At 45.5% G+C, this 16,371-nt stretch overlaps 1 protein-coding gene across 2 annotated transcripts; it reads right to left on the bottom strand.

Moving 5' to 3' along the window:
- Nucleotides 1-291: 291 nt before the first annotated feature.
- LOC125520105 (solute carrier family 35 member F2-like) lies at nucleotides 292-8,421 on the bottom strand. Of its 2 annotated transcripts, none has more exons than XM_048684932.1 (15): nucleotides 8,180-8,421; nucleotides 7,995-8,085; nucleotides 5,810-6,180; nucleotides 5,566-5,708; nucleotides 4,110-4,637; nucleotides 3,860-3,954; nucleotides 3,717-3,774; nucleotides 3,423-3,617; nucleotides 1,826-1,905; nucleotides 1,661-1,743; nucleotides 1,455-1,506; nucleotides 1,288-1,356; nucleotides 952-1,038; nucleotides 808-850; nucleotides 292-717 (listed from the first exon to the last, which is right to left on the bottom strand). In XM_048684932.1, exons 5-14 carry the CDS (start codon nucleotides 4,225-4,227, stop codon nucleotides 824-826), a joined length of 864 nt encoding a protein of 287 aa, XP_048540889.1. In that variant the 5' UTR covers nucleotides 4,228-4,637; nucleotides 5,566-5,708; nucleotides 5,810-6,180; nucleotides 7,995-8,085; nucleotides 8,180-8,421; the 3' UTR covers nucleotides 292-717; nucleotides 808-823. The 2 variants fall into 2 exon arrangements, with proteins under 2 accessions (XP_048540889.1, XP_048540887.1); XM_048684930.1 differs by having other exon boundaries at nucleotides 808-872; nucleotides 8,180-8,418.
- Between the last annotated feature and the right edge of the window lie 7,950 nt (nucleotides 8,422-16,371).

Here is a 16,371-nt window from a genome sequence, read left to right as displayed (position 1 = left end):
CAGATTTCCCTGTCATGTTGGGCATATAAGGAAGATTCACACCTAAAAGTGATGCATAGTACTAGCATCTTAAGTTAAGTCGTATGCAAACTGATGTCAGATGTGCGCAGGGGAAGTAGTAAACTGCTGCAACCTGCCGATTCATTGTAGAGTATAAAAGTTCATGAAATATCAATTAGTGTGACAGAGAAAGACCGGGTTTGCTAATTCTCAGCCGCCTGAGAATTAGTTATATCTAAGTCGATACCAAGGACCATTGATCTGACACTGAGATCCATGCAAGATTTCATATATCTCTAAACTATGAGAGCATGATTGCACGAGATGCATAAATTGTTATATCATGGTAAACATTGTATTAGATTTGTATGCACAAATTTGTAAAATCAACTGAGAATTAGTTAATTCTCGGTCGACCAAGACATAGACACTTTCTTATGAACACGCAAATGGCATGGCACGAAGTCTATGTTGCTTCTCCTGAGCAGCTGCCCTTGCAAGGATGTGGCAGCACAGGCTCAATCAGAAATTTGCTGTTGCAACTGTGGAGATGACTTTGTACATTGGCTCCCTTAACAGATGTGAGCTTCTTGTTGCTTCCTTTCTTTTCTGTCCAAATTGGAACCACTTCCTATTGAGCTCTCCTCACTTGGAAGTTGTTGATAGTGAGCGGCTGCTTCTGTACTTGTAGCTGTTGCATCAGCCGAAGAATTCTCACTTCATACATCAGAAGCAATTAAGCATGTTATGTTTCTGCGATGAGTCGCATATCTACCCATGGATCTAGAACAACTTGAACGAACTTACTTCAGTGAGTAGATGATCAATCCAATGGCCACAACTGCGAATGCTAGATAGTACAACCAGTTTATCTGTTGGTTGCACCTAAATCATGTGACATATAGTGCAACATATTATCATCTGTTGCAAGGATCAGACAGAAATTATCACCTGTTGCCGATAGAAAAATACTCGAATGGCGACTGCCCACATGTCAGATGTTAAGAGCGAGAGGTTAAGCAATGTTGCTCCACTCATCTGCAGGAGTCATGGTCATTAGAAAGAGCTAAACTACTACTGGAAATGGGAAATGGAAGGGCCTTTTGGCTGATACTTCCTAATGAGCTAATATTACCGATTTAGATTATGTTTATACGTTGTTTATTCAGATAATTCATAACCACTTGACTGGACAGATTCTCTTCGTTGCCTACTTGTGTAGCTAATTTCTACCTCTGTTCCTAAATGTAAGATCTATCTGATTAAACATGTTGGAGGGAACTTAACCTTGAGGACAAATGGAGTAATGGTGTAGAACATAAATCCTGCAATGCCGTATCCTGCAAACAAACTTATCTGAAAATAAAAATATAAAGCAGGAGTGAGCTTCCTGTCGGACAATTCAAAAAAGAGTATTGCAGATAAAGAGACAAACCAAAACTATAGTTTGCTACCATTGTTGGAGACCAGACAATTGCTTCTACGCTCTTCCTTTCGTATATAAGTCTGATGTTTTGTCAGGTTAAAAGGTAACGTGAATATTTGCTCCGGAAAACAATGTAGTGATGTTTAACAATGCAAGAATAAGAGTGACTCTATAGATAGCAACATCAACGGATAACGGCAGTTTTCTCTGCCGATAAACTGTGAAGGAGGATACATCTGAATTGTACTGACAAGCACCCCAAATAGTCCAAGCATTGCGACAACTTCTACTCTGTCGTTCTTCTTGACACAGTATTCCTACATAGTCGAGGGAATGATATGCTTATTAGAGTTTTGAGACAATATTGTTGACAGTAGCACGATATAATACATCACCAACCTCCCCGACATTGCTAAATGCATAGCAAACTGTCCCGGCAATAACAAGGGCATCCCCTAGAAGTGGTATTTTATTTGGATCTGCAGAAAAATGAAGTTTCTTTAATCTGTTGATACTTATCTTCTCTGTAGAAATTGGGGAAACTATTTCAGCCTGGCGGGTTTGTAAAATTAGGTTTTGATTTGAGCACATCTCTACCCATTATATCACCAATTTGCCTTATTCAGCAGTAAATTTGATCTCCTAGACTATTACTATCATGATTTCTTCTAAAGGAACATACTGTGAAGAACTTCATCCTTTACGTATCCTAGGTTTCTCAGTGATTTTTTTGTAACAAGCATCCTTTGTATTTTAACTCTTAAGCAGTTACCTACTTTTTTGGGGAACAAGCCACAAGGCTTCATTTATTCATAATCAAAGATCTCCATACATCATTTATGAGTGATTGCATGAGGAAATCAGGAGTTCATCGACCCAAGTACAAAAATCAGAACTAGCTAAAAACGAACTCGCTACATTTGCTTCCCTAGGACATATGTAGTACATATGAAACCTCATCAAAAGCACTCACATGCAGCAAGTAGTCATGAAAAATTGCAGAACTAGCAGTAGCCGAAAAAACCTCCGGCCTTAAGAGTCGATATAACCTGCTCATTATCAAACTGAAGGATAACTCTGAAGTGCCCCATCTGCTCACCAAACCAGATGCCATCCCAAGCGGCATAAGCTTCAGCCGTAAGAACATATCAGTAGCTCCCTCAACTTTGAAGCTCTAGTGGCCATGAATCCTCCATTAGAATCTCTAATCGATGCCAAAAAAATCTGTAGTTCCCAGAAATCTGATTTTTTCGGGGCTTAAGCCTACCTAACCCATCCCCAAAGGTTTTTTTTGGAGACCGAGGAGTTACCGGAATTTGATTTTGTGCTCATGCAATTCGGTTACAATGCCGACTTCAATGCCATCTCTAGGAAGCAACCGGGATGCCGACATGGCCTAAACCCTGCTTAGTGTGTTCACAACAACGAAGGCGGCACAGGGAGGAGTTTTTTAGCTTGCTTTTTTGCATAGGGTTGCAAGAGCAGGCCCTGCTAGGCCCGCAAAAATGAAAAAATAGTATAAAATGAACTAGACGCATTGAACTCTCCTGATGAAGGATTCACAAGCTGGAAAGAAGGGGTTTATGGCGAGCTGCCTCTTGCACCCTACTCATATGTGAAGTGGGTTGAATGAATGGGAAGGCAGGGCAAAAAATGTCACCCGACAGGATCTTGCCATAAAGAATAACAACCTAGAGAGGAGAAAATTTTAGGCAACAACAAGAAAGGAGGATGATGGGAATGATGCAGAAAGAGCAGCTGAATTCTAGGGATACGATGATTGCCTTTGGTGCTTTATTATACTTCGCATTGTTTGCCATCATGGTTGCTATAACTGTTAGCAAATATCTGATGGCTCGTATAAGTTGTAGAGCTTTTATTCAACGCACAAACAGCCTTTTCAGGACTAAGTTTTGGGGATGGGTTAGAATCCACCGTTCAATACCCAGTAACTTTTGGGCGCTATGTTTTAGGGATGTATTAGAGTTGCCCTTACCTTGCGCATCTGGAGTTTTTGCATCTGAAAGGAGCACAAGTGCTAGCCCAGCCACACAGGTCCCTGCCCCCAGAAATTGCCAGAAAGAATATCTCGTGCCTAGTGCGTACCAGGTGAGTATGATAGCCCATACAACAGTCCAGCAATCCAACAATGTTACGCTGGTGATGGATGAGTACTGGTACGCCTCAGTAACTGCAACGGAAGTTTATAAGATGGTTATATATGTACATCATCAGGAGCAAGGATTGCATTTACTATCTAACTGAAATGCGTGTTGCTTGTTGTACTCACCCAGATAATTTCCCTGGACATCGACGAAGGCCAGCACTAAGTACCAATACCAAGGTATCTGCAAGACAGGAGCGGCTAACACAGTGAGACGTGAAACCACATCGCATAAGCTCCATGGTTGATTTTCATGCAGCTACGCTCACCCGCAGCTTGTGTCGTCGATGCAAGAGGATTGGCACATAAACTAAGGTCAACAGGAGATGTGTGCAGAATGATTGCGCAAGTGGTGCATCAACTCCTGCATAAAAACATGGAATTATATGCTTTACCGAGCGATGATTTCTTGTGTAGGAATCAGGCCAATGCGGCAGATGGGTCATTGAGTAAGAAGATTAGCGAGTTCTGCAGGAATGATAATTTGGGATCTATGGAGATTGCTGAGAAGGATGGTACCGAGATTGGCAATGAAAGAGGAGGCGAAGCTGCAGGCTGCCATGGAGAAGGCCACGAGCTGGCCGAGGAAGAGCACGAGCAGCAGGCGCCATGCGTTGTCCTTGGTCCGGATCTCCATGGGCCTGCCTGAACAAGGTGCACGCTGAAAACACAAGCCTCAGGTTTGTATTAGATGCAGAGGAGAGTCTCCATGGGCCTGTCTGTGGATCAGAGCAGCACGCCAGTATGTGACAGGTCCATTGATTTATGTTTTTTCTTTGTGCTATGAGGTGTCTGGATCTCATCATTTAAGTGAGCAGCTCGTGTCTCATTAATGCCTCTCCTGTCGAGGCATCCCGGCCGGGCCTGTTTTGGTTTTTGATTCACTAGTGCAACTGCCTGAAAGGAGTTGACAGTAGACAGTTGGCAGTTGGCAGTTGGCAGTTGATACGCCCATGTCAGATTTGCTGCACGGAAGGGGAGAGGATCTGATGGAGTCTGCTGGTAGGCAATTTGGGACAGTTTTGAGCAGACGAAATGAAATATCCGCTGCATATAGACAGGCAGTTACGTCAGTTGGGTTCCAACCATATTTATTCAGAAACAAACTTTATATAAACACAAAAAAGCGCAATCTGATGCTTGTGGCGGGATTTTCGGCACCATGGCCATCACTCAAAACATGACAAAATGTAAACTCCCCTGTACTAGGTTTCATCTGCATTAGCAAAACATCAGGAAGAAAAATGCTTGGAACTAGTAATATCCACCATGACATTTATTCCAATCTGAATATCCAGTATTTGCAAATAAACTTATTTTGCACTAGGCAGGCACAACTCACACATGGAGCTCGTCGGCACCTGCTCAGGGAGTAAAAACAGACACGAGTAGCAGTTTGATTCACAGGAGTGGTTATGACGGACGGATATAAAAAAAATAAGAAATTTGTAGCAAATAATTCAAATCGTAGCTGTTGAAGGAACGTGGCCTTTCACTCTAATTTTCGGCACACCGGTTGCTTGTGTAAAATCCTGTTACTTTTCCATATTTTACGGTTTCCAGTGCATGCTTTTGGTATAATCCGCAGAAAAGGAGTTTAAAAATCTTGTTCTGGCTAGCATGAAAATAGGATAGATATATCCGACTACGTGGTAACTGTAGTATTTTTAGTCTGCTGTTCAGAGAGTTCACTAGATTATAACCTGGTTTTCCAAACAGAGACCTACTTTTCCAGGGCATCTTATAGAATAGGTTAAGCACAGCATAGTTTAGTGACCGAGAACCGTGCCTTCACGATACAAGGTCACTTGCTGGTTAGAATATTCACATACATGCTTACTGGGAAGGCCAGTAAGTAACCCAGCTAGATGCCTATCAACAAACTGAGAGCAATTAATACTAATAAACCATAAAAACACTAGGAGTGAAAGAAAACCACGCGAAGAACAAGCCACAGATATTTTAGGTTGCTTACCTGTTTGCCAGACTAAATTATTTTATCTCGAACGCCTTGGTGCAAAGACCGTGTTTGATTCAGTGAAAATGTCCCATCAAAAAAGAACGAAGCCCCAGCAGTTGTAGAGCAATGACCAAGATTCCTCATTCATGAAGTCAAAGCTGAGCAGTATCATTCATTTAGTTTGAGGGGATACATACTAGCAGCAAGATTTCTAAGCAGTACACATTTCATAGCAGACATAGAGCTAGCACGATCTTACAGTGCGTGTCAACCAACATCTCATTCAACTTCAGTGCATAAATTCAATCCTGGTCAAGGTTAAAAAGAAATAAGTGAAATTAGTTGAAATTCAAGATGATGGAGCAGAAATGGAGGAAGATTGAGAGAAGACTAACAGAAGATTATGGAGAAAGAAACTGGAAGTGAACTTCGGGAACATGACCTTTTTGATCGTTTTAACTCCTTTATGTGATCCTGATGCGGGGTGCTTTCCTCCCCAATGTTATATATGCTTGGCGTGGCTACTGTAGCTTTCCATTTTTGCTGTTAGCATTTCATTCGGCAGCGGACAACGTAACTTTTTTCGTTTAGTGGGGTAGTCTTGGCAAAAACTAGTATATTGCCAAGCATCTGCAAGAACAAAAAAGGGACAGCTCAATGAGGAACTAATGTCAGAAAAATACACATCCGTTGAAACATTATTAGATTCTTATGCCTGCAAGAAATGCCTTAGTATTTGATTCCCAGACATAATAGAACAAAACCAATGCTTGGCTTTTTAGCTTCATCCAACACAAAGCTGTGAGTGCAAAAATGTGCGCGAATGTCTTCTATATGGAGTTCAAGCAATTGCGGGAACATAACTCAAAGCATGACAGCTGAGCAGTCTACAGTAATACATGAGCATTAGGAAATTGTTATTCAGACTTACGGTACCATAATTATTCCTAGTCTGAATCTGGGATATGAAACAAGGGAAAAGCACGTAGAAAGTACCACCTATGCATCAGGGGATGAGCGTGGAGTAAATAAATTCGGGCCAACAATTCTCTTCACTTCCTCAGCTGGAGCCCCTATCCGATGAACACTTGCTGCCTAAGTATCACTCCACTATTTTGGTCCCTCAGAAGAGGTAATGTGCATTTCAAAACAATAGTGGCATCATTGTTGGTGCTGATCATGACAGATGGAAAGCTGAATTGCTCATCGTCTCTATCAAAACATCACGAATATTCTTTAATATAATGCCACAACAACATGATGTTTGGCATAGTACCACAACTTCCATTTGACAATAGTTTCAGCTTGGATGACGGATATATTATTAACATGGCCTGAATCGCTATTACCTCGATCTCCAAAGAAAAACTTGAAGCAAACATTGCAGAATCCTTGAGCAATGCATGTTTGCTATCACACAGAGCAGGAGAATCTCAGTTAGGTAATCTGATTCCGTTCTTCAATACCAGGGATTGTTTAATGGACAATGGCTCCAGCTGAGGAAGCAGTATTCCATTCTTGAACATAAATTAACCAACTGAATCCCTAAGCAGTATGCTTAATGGCATAAAAAGCAGTTGCAGAACAGGACACTAAGCTTTCAGAAAATATTTCTAGTTTTCTACACCAAGTTTTTTGTCTTGATGAGGGAGCAACAAGCACCACAAGGTTCTCCCATCACAGTGGAAGACAATTAAAAAGATACTCGGGGGATCATCTGATTGGGAAATGTTAATGGCTTGTTCATCAAAACTCAGCTCAAGGCATTCACTCATACTCCCTCTGTCCGGTGAAAAATGTACATATAGAAATGTTAGGACAAATTAGGCTAGCCATAGTGGGGGTAACTTAGGTAGTAACTTAACACATCCCAAGACAATTTTGCTTATGTGGCAAGTATTTAATGAGGAGAGAGGTGCTTGGAGTAACATAATATGTTACTGTAACATAGCGCTTCCCGAGGTAAAATGAGTCTATAAGGCAATAAATGAAACAAACTATGACACTACTACTAAGATACTTTGCACTATGGGGGTAGTAACTTAGACTAGTGTCATGCATATGACACTAGTCTAAGTTACTCCCCACTATGACCAGCCTTATGGATTTGGAGTAAAAAAGCATTGGAAAGGTGCAAGCGACCATCTCTCCTCTTTAATTATCCTACCCCCAATGACCTAAGTGCATGTAAAAATTAAGGAAACCATGTGTAGAATGCTATTGGTCTAGATTACCGTGTGATGAGAGAGAAATATTCTTTTCTACTTTAATGTGCATTGGGAAGATAGATGTACACTCTTTTGTGGACAAATTTTAAAGCCAACCGTACACTTTTCACCGGACGGAGGGAGTAAGTCAGTTCATGGTCTTACCATAAGAACTTGCAAAAGAGAACACAATAATGCTCAAAGTAAACATAGGTAAAAGAAAGGGCACAGTCTTACCGAAGCTAATTCATTTCTAGCATCATTCAGTTCATGGTCCAATATAGTATACTCAGGTGATCTTCTCTGTCTGCCCGGCTACTGGTACTTCCTACGCAGGAACAAATTCAAAGGCAGGGAGGAATCACTCCGAATTTCTACGGCGTGGGATGAGACGAGAGGAGGGGAATTTTCCAGAACCGAACCTGCGGGAAGAGATGGGCGACCTTGTCGGCGTCGAAGCGGGAGCCGAGGAGCGCGGGATGGCTGCGCCGTCGTACGAGCAGGTGCGCACTCCGCTCTCCTGCGGACCCAACACACCCACCCCTCTCTAGGGTAGGCGCGCGTGCCCCGGCTCTCTCCGGTGGAGGCGGCGGGGATCTCGGCGGCCGCCGTGTTTCGACCGTTGCGTTGGAGAAGAGAGAGAGATGGGGCGAGACAGGCTCCTTTCCGCTTCCGGTCCGAGCTATCTACAAGCTGGGCCCATAATTCGAGCGGGCCTTCTGGGCCGGGTACTTTCAGCCCACCTGCGAGACGAAGCTGTATATACGTACACAGCCGAGCCCACCACAGTGTCTCAAAGAAAGAAATCCGAGCCCACCACAGTGTATCGATCTGCGCCATTCTCCCCACGGCACGCCGGCGGTAGCGCAGCTGCCTCCGCCGCCGCAACCCTTCCTTCCACGAGGACGACGCGGAGGGGGGCCTGGGCAGCAGGGCTTTTCCCCTGGCCGAGAGAGATAGGGGCAGCCCCGCCCTTTCCACGGGTGAGGCTTCCATGCCTGGTGAGGTCAGGGAGAAAACCCTCGTCGCTTGGTCTCGCGAACGAGAGGTGGCGGCGACCAGATCAAGAACTCCTCCGCCCTTTTTCGTCCAACGCTCCACCGTCCCCCGGCCCTCCTCCAGCAACTGGAAGCGGCGCACCCCCATCTCCCTCCACCTCTACACTCCGCCCCTCTGGCGGGGGCGACGGCGACCGAGTTATGTCTCAATGCATGTGAGAGCTTTAAGTATAACCATCCAAGCATAGTGGTATGTCTTGGTGCATCTTAAACTTGTTATCTTGATAAGTGCTCTCTCTTGTTTAATGAATATAATTTATCTTCTGTTTTTTGGACGTAGGTTCGTAATGAAAATGTAGAGGATTTTCTTTCTTTGCTAATGGAATGATCTGTCCTATGTGACAAGTACGTCCATAAAAATAGTGGTGTTGCCTCAACTAGTTTGTTCGAGGACGAAGGGAAGACCATGAGCCTGGAAAAAGCAAGCATGTCGTAGAGAAACTTAGCGCGATCTGCTATGGTGGCGCTCACAGAAAAACAATTTGCATATACTTCAAAGTATTCCTCATTCTCATCTTGTTCCTTTTTAGTGTTGGTATATTTGTTGTTTCCGTACGTGTCATCCTAATATAATTTTTTAATAAGTGCAATGTAAGGACCATCGGGTCGAGGATTCCTAGGAGCCCATGGAGAAACTCCGGTTAGTATCTAATCTGAAGTTATTCTTTAAAAAATGTATTTCAAGTGCAATGAGTCTTTCAATGTTCAACGCTTTCCCACTTAAAATTAAAGAATTTGTTCAAGAAAGCCATAGGTGAAAAATCGTACTACTACCGGTGAGTGCTTGATATCTTCTTTGTTCTTGATAATTTTGGCTAAACACCAGATCCACTGATGGTAATTAATTGTCATGTCACATTTTAAAGGGTGATGTTGATGGCTCAATCCTTGACAGGGCGGGCCACCGGACAACACATCAACATCACCCTTTAAAATGTGACAAGACAATTAAATACCATGTGTTTAGCCAAAATTATCAAGAAAGAAGATATCAAGCACTCACCGGCAGTGGTAAGATTTTTCGCCTATGGCCTTTTTGAACAAATTCTTTAATTTTAAGTGGGAAAACGCTGAACGTTGAAGGACTCATTGCACTTGAAATACATTTTTAAAGAAGTACTTTATATTAGATACTAACCAGAGTTTCTCCATAGGCTCCCAAGAATCCTCGACCTGATGGTCATTCCATTGCACCTGTTAAAAAATTATATTAGGATGACATGTACGGAAACAACAAATGTATCAACAGTACAAATGAACAAGATGAGAATGAGGAGTACCTTGAAGTATATGCAATTTTTTTCTGTCAGTGCCACCATAGCAGATCGCGCTAAGTTTCTCTACAACAAGCTTGCTTTTTCCAGGTTCACGGTCTTCCCCTTCATCCTCGAACAAACTAGCCGAGGCATCGCTATTATTTTTATGGACGTACTTGTCACATAGGACACCATTCCATTAGCAAAGAAAGAAAATCCTCTATTTTTTCATTACAAACCTACATCCAAAAAAACAGAAGATAAATTATATTCATTAAACAAGAGAGAGCACTTATACAAGATAACAAAGTTGAAGATGCACTAAGACATACCTCTGTGCTTGGATGGTTATACTTAAAGCTCTTGCATGCATTGGTATTAAGATCTACAACCCATCGCTACAAATATCAACAAATTGTTCTCTATCAGCCAATTGAAGAGCTATCTGTTTTGAAAGTGTCCAATGAATCGAGAGATTTTCATCAATACCAAGAACCCAAGGCTTAGGCTTTTTTGGTTGAAGGAGGAGATTGCTGCAATTGAGAGAACATAAGGTATCTCTTCGCCATGTAGTTTCTTATGATATGCTAGCTAGATATCCAATGATTTCTACTAGGCTTTCTTTGCTATGCATATACTAGCAGCTAGTGAACTTTGTTAGACACTTGACTGTAACCTTAGTTCAATCAGTTGGCCTGAAGCTAGAACCTGCTCTATTGGTAGCTATAATTAGGAAGAGGATGCAGAGATAGTACTGCCAGCTTGTCAAGTGCCTAGCTACTTGATGCTGTTATTTCTTTACTTTCTTTTCTCTATTGCTTTGATTAGGATATGTTGTCATCCAAGTGAACTTGTAGCAATCTTCTTGACAAATGATTTACTCATGAACTTGTAGCAATCTGCTTGACAAATGATTTACTCATCAGGGAAGTAACTTGTCGTAGCAGGAGTGTGTGCCTAATCTTGTTATTAGTATTAGGTGCATAGGATTAGGTCATGTGATTGGGTTCATGTTAATTTGCACAATGCACCATCAGATTGCACATTTTCAAGCATATTGGTTGGGTTCCTGAACAGTCTTGTGGCAAGCAATGAAGTCTTAATTTTGTTATGCACAGTGCACACATCATATGTTGGTTCATACTGTTCCATGCCAATATGATTGTACTAAGAAATAGTGTAGTGAGAGTGAGACCTTCAACTGATGCTAACTAACTTATTTCTTTTTGTATTTCAGCCAACATCAAGTTGTGGTACGCGATGTCGATGAGGAGTGGAGAAAAGACTTAAGTTGGACTAGTGACCGTCGCCTTGCAGCAGCGCATATTGTTCGATAGTGTCCCTGCCTTGACATGGCAACTTGATAATCCAGAACTTTTTAACCATGATCCTAGGACCGATATTTGAACCATGGTGAAGGGATGGTAAGTTGTAATATTTTTTAATATTCTATAATTTACATGAATTCTGAAATTTTGTTATGTGCATGTGGTTTTTGTGGTTGTTTTCCAAAATTACTTGTAGAATTCTTATCTACGAGATATTTTGTCCTATACCTGACAGTATGTGAGGGATTTCTTAACCTCCCCCTGTATCGATTTGGGCACCTGGGGCAGGGGAACATCTCCCACGTGGTGGGAGGGGTCCGGTCGGGGTATCATCAGGTGCGCATGCATCCCGACGACATCGCCAAGACGGCGTTCCGGACCCATCACGGCCACTTCGAGTTCTTGGTGATGCCCTTTGGCCTGGCCAACGCCCCGGCGACATTTCAGGCCTTGATGAACGATGTCCTCCGGCCCTACTTACGTCGGTTTGTGCTCGTTTTCTTTGATGACATTCTTATCTATAGCACCTCTTGGGCAGAGCACCTCCAGCATGTGGCCATCGTCTTCAACGAGCTTCGGGCGCATCATCTTCATCTTAAGCGCTCGAAGTGCTCGTTCGGGACACCTTCGGTCGCTTACCTCGGCCACGTCATCTCGGCCGAGGGTGTGGCCATGGACGCCGACAAGGTGGCGGCCGTCGCCGCCTGGCCCATTCCGCAGTCTCCGCGGGCTCTTCGCGGCTTCCTTGGTCTTGCCGGGTACTACCGGAAGTTCATCCGGGAGTTTGGCCTTATCGCGGCCCCGCTCACGCGTCTCCTCCGCCGCGACGCCTTCTCTTGGGACACGGAGGCCACTTCAATGTTCGAGGCCCTCAAGGGGGCCCTCACGACGGGACCCGTACTGCAGATGCCGGACTTCGACTTTCCCTTCACCGTCGACTGCGACGCTTCTGGTGCGGGGTTTGGTGCGGTCCTGCACCAGGGCGATGGACCCCTCGCCTTCTTCAGCCGCCCCTTTGCTGCTCGCCATCTTAAATTGGCGGCGTATGAGCGTGAGCTCATTGGGTTGGTGCTGGCAGTACGCCATTGGCGGCCCTATCTTTGGGGCCGTTCCTTCCGGATCCGCACGGACCACTACAGCCTCAAGTTCATGCTGGATCAGAGGCTCTCGACGGTTCCCCAGCACCAGTGGATCAGTAAACTCTTTGGCTTCGATTTTACCGTCGAGTACCGGCCGGGTCGCCTCAACACCGTCGCCGACGCCCTATCTCGGCGTGACGCCGATGTGGACGATGGTGCGGCGGAAGGGGCTGCCTTCTGCATCCTCACCGGGCCCTCTTTCGCCCTCTACGCCGACATTCGCCGGGCGAACGCTGCCGCGGCCGACGCCCTCCTCCTGTAGCAGCAGCTGGCGGCGGGCGAGCTAGAGGAGCCGTGGCGTCTAGCCGACGGCCTGCTTCTCCACGGGCGTCGCATCTTCGTTCCGGACCACGACGATCTTCGTCAGCAGGTGCTGCGTCTCGCCCACTCGGCGGGCCATGAGGGCGTGCAGAAGACGCTACATCGCCTCCGCGCCGACTTCTACATTCCAGGTGATCGTGCCTTGGTCCGCGACTAGGTACGGTCTTGTGTGACGTGCCAGCGCAACAAAACGGAGACCCTGCGACCAGCTGGTATGCTTCAGCCCTTGGAGGTCCCGTCTCAGGTTTGGGCGGACATCTCCATGGACTTCATCGAGGGCCTTCCCAAGGTGGGCGGCAAATCCGTCATCCTCACGGTGGTCGACCGCTTCTCCAAGTATGCTCATTTCATCGCCCTTGGCCATCCATATTCAGCGGCATCTGTCGCGCGGGCCTTCTTCGATGGCATTGTCCGTCTCCACGGGTTCCCTTCTTCGATCGTCAGTGACCGAGATCCTGTGTTCACGGGTCATGTATGGCGCGACCTCTTCCGACTGGCAGGCGTGAAGCTCCGCCTGAGTACCGCCTTCCACCCTCAGACAGACGGCCAGTCTGAGATCGTTAACAAGGTGATTGCCATGTATTTGCGTTGTGTTACAGGTGATCGTCCTCGCGCATGGGTGGACTGGCTCTCGTGGGCGGAGTACTGCTACAACACCTCTTACCACTCCGCCCTCCGTGCTACGCCCTTTGAGGTGGTGTATGGCCGGCCGCCCCCCGCCGATTCTGCCGGTTGACCCAGCCTCGGCGCGGACCGAGGCAGCCGGGGCTCTTTTGAGGAGCCGTGATGAGATGCTCGCGGAGGTCCAGCAACGACTCCTCCAGGCCCAGCAGTTGGCCAAACGATACTATGATGGCCACCATCGCGAGGCGGAGTTCGCGGTGGGTGATTGGGTCTGGCTGCGTCTAGTTCATCGCTCTACGCAGTCGTTGGACCCCCGCGCGAGGAAGAAGCTCGGTCCTCGCTATGCCGGTCCCTTTGCTATCCTGGAACGCATTGGCAAAGTGGCGTACCGTCTTCAGCTTCCGGCAGGTGCACGGATCCATGATGTCTTCCATGTCGGGCTGCTCAAGCCTTTCCGCGGCGATCCACCCGCGGCACCACCGGCGCTTCCGCCGCTCGCGGACGGGCGTCTCCTTCCTGCACCGGAGAAGGCGCTGAAGGCTCAGCTGCGCCGAGGCTCCTGGTACGTGTTGATTCGGTGGGCTGGACTACCAGAGGAGGACGCTACTTGGGAGCAACGCGAGGAGTTCCGCCAGCACTACCCCGACTTTCAGCTCGAGGACGAGCTGTTTGCGCAGGCGGGGAGAGATGTTATGACCGGCCAGGTCTATGGCCGCCGGGGGCCCACTGGGCAGGCTTAAGGCCCAAGTTATCTTAGTTTATTTTCAGATTATGATTATATATACAAGTTGTAAGACTATTTTGAGGATTAAGCAATAAGACTATTCTATTGCCCGGCTCCCAGAGGAGCCGGAACCCTAAACCCTAGCCTTCTCTCTCCTGCGCCGCCGCCACCCAGCCGCAAGGACGCGCCTCGCCGCCGGCCGCCGCGTTCTAGCCCACGCCCCGCTCCCTCCTTTCCCTACCACCTACGACCTAGAGGAGCCCGAACCCTAGCTCCTAACACAGACACCGTTGTTTTTTGCAAAATGTCTTGAAAATTGAGGAGGTATACCTTGACAATTATGCGCATAGATTTTCATCAACTATAAAATATACGAGCAATCAGTGTCTATTGATACGAAAAGGAAAATGGACTTCCGGATCCCTGAACTTCTAGATGTATCGACATGGTGTTCTGCTTCTAGTTTGGACTGTTGCTATCTGTTGGGAACTTGGGATTCTATGCAGCTCCAGTTGTGCTAGTGTCATGCTCGCTTCGTAAAATCCCTGAACCATTCAACCATATAAGACCCAGAAAAAAAATGTCCGTTCGTTTTATATTCTTATTCCTTGAGATGTATCACTTCACACATGTACTATTGTTTACTGAAAATCTCCCCTGAGATACGTCCAGAATGCATATTCTGAACTTTTTAGGATTTTTGAATAATTATCCATGTTAGTGTCAACCTGCTGCTGAGATTAAAATTGATTCAGTGCCCACATGAAACTGTGTCTCGAGTGTATAGGTCGATCAGTCACCGCCACGTGATTTTTGTGAGCTGAGGATTCACTTGGATGTATCTTGACAAAACAAAATATAATGTCTTGTCTAAGTCTAACTGAAAGTAGCAGAAAAAATGTCTATCAGTCAGAGGATACAGCTATGCTGTCAAAACATTTTTTTCAGGGGGTGATAAAATTAGGCCAAAGATTATTTACTTCAAATATGGCACTAGAAACCCTAATCTGCACTTCAAATATGGCAAAGGTATATCCTACTGCTATTTTTATAAATGGCTGTTAGGAGATGGTTCCCCCATTAGTTTTTGGCATGATGCGTGGCTTCAGAAATGCTCCCTTAAAACTACTTTCTGGGAATTATTTGATATTTGCAATCAGCCGAACATTCAGTTGCACAAGTCTCAGATGGGATGTCCTTGAAACTCACCTTCCGTGGATGTGTTTGTCCTAGACTAATATAATACGCCTTTTGGAAAAGCTTTTGACTTTGGTCAGAAATGCTCATTTTACTTCTGAACCAGATAAGCCCAGACTTGTTTATTTTGTGCACCGAGGAAATCAATTTCAACACTTGTTATTTAACTGTGCCGTTGCTACACAGGCTTGGAATTTCATTTTGGAGGGTTTTTTATATTGATTGTTCTTGTTCAGTTAAGGATATTGTTCATTGGTGGGCTTCTTATAAACTTTTTCACGCTGTTGGAAACACTATGTGCTGAGACTCTGGAGTATTTTGACCTTACGTGATGAAACTATGTTTCCAGGGATGCAGATGGAAAAGCACGAAGCCTCGCTTCAGGACAAAGCGGCATGGGGAGCTGCGACACATCTCTTGGGGCTGATCCTTCCGGTTGAGGCCTCGAATGCTGAACGGCGTGGTTCCCAAAGATTGAAGCAAACATGGATGAAATTCACTGTGGCGTCCTGTAGGTTGTCTGGTCGTTTAAGCTTTCCTTGTGCTTCCGCTGAGCTGTAGAACTGGGTAACCATGTTGGCTTTACCCTGAGAACCTGAATGTTTATGAACCTTTGTTCCATTGCATCATTGGCTGCAATGGAACAAGGAGTTCTGCTCCTATCTTCCTAAAAAGGGGATACAGCTAAGTGGAAACTGATGGGTTTGCTTACCCAGGGTGTCCAACTGTCGGATCAGCCGGACAAGATCTCGTGACATTGGACAGCTGATGGCTCTTACATGGCGGCATCTGCGTACAAGATTCAGTTCATGGGAAGTACATCCTCAAACCTGAAGGAGCTCATCTGGAAAACTCCAGTACTGGCAAAGCAGAAGCTCTCGGCTTGGCTGTGTATTCAAGATCGCTGTCTAACAGCGGATAAGCTCGCCAAGAGGGGCTGGCAGCATGACCCCATCTGCTCACTCTG

This window comes from Triticum urartu, chromosome 1 (assembly GCF_003073215.2).
Source record: "Triticum urartu cultivar G1812 chromosome 1, Tu2.1, whole genome shotgun sequence".
Taxonomy (NCBI): domain Eukaryota; kingdom Viridiplantae; phylum Streptophyta; class Magnoliopsida; order Poales; family Poaceae; genus Triticum; species Triticum urartu.
Note: the sequence above shows the minus strand (reverse complement) of the source record. Positions and strands in the feature narration are given on the sequence as shown.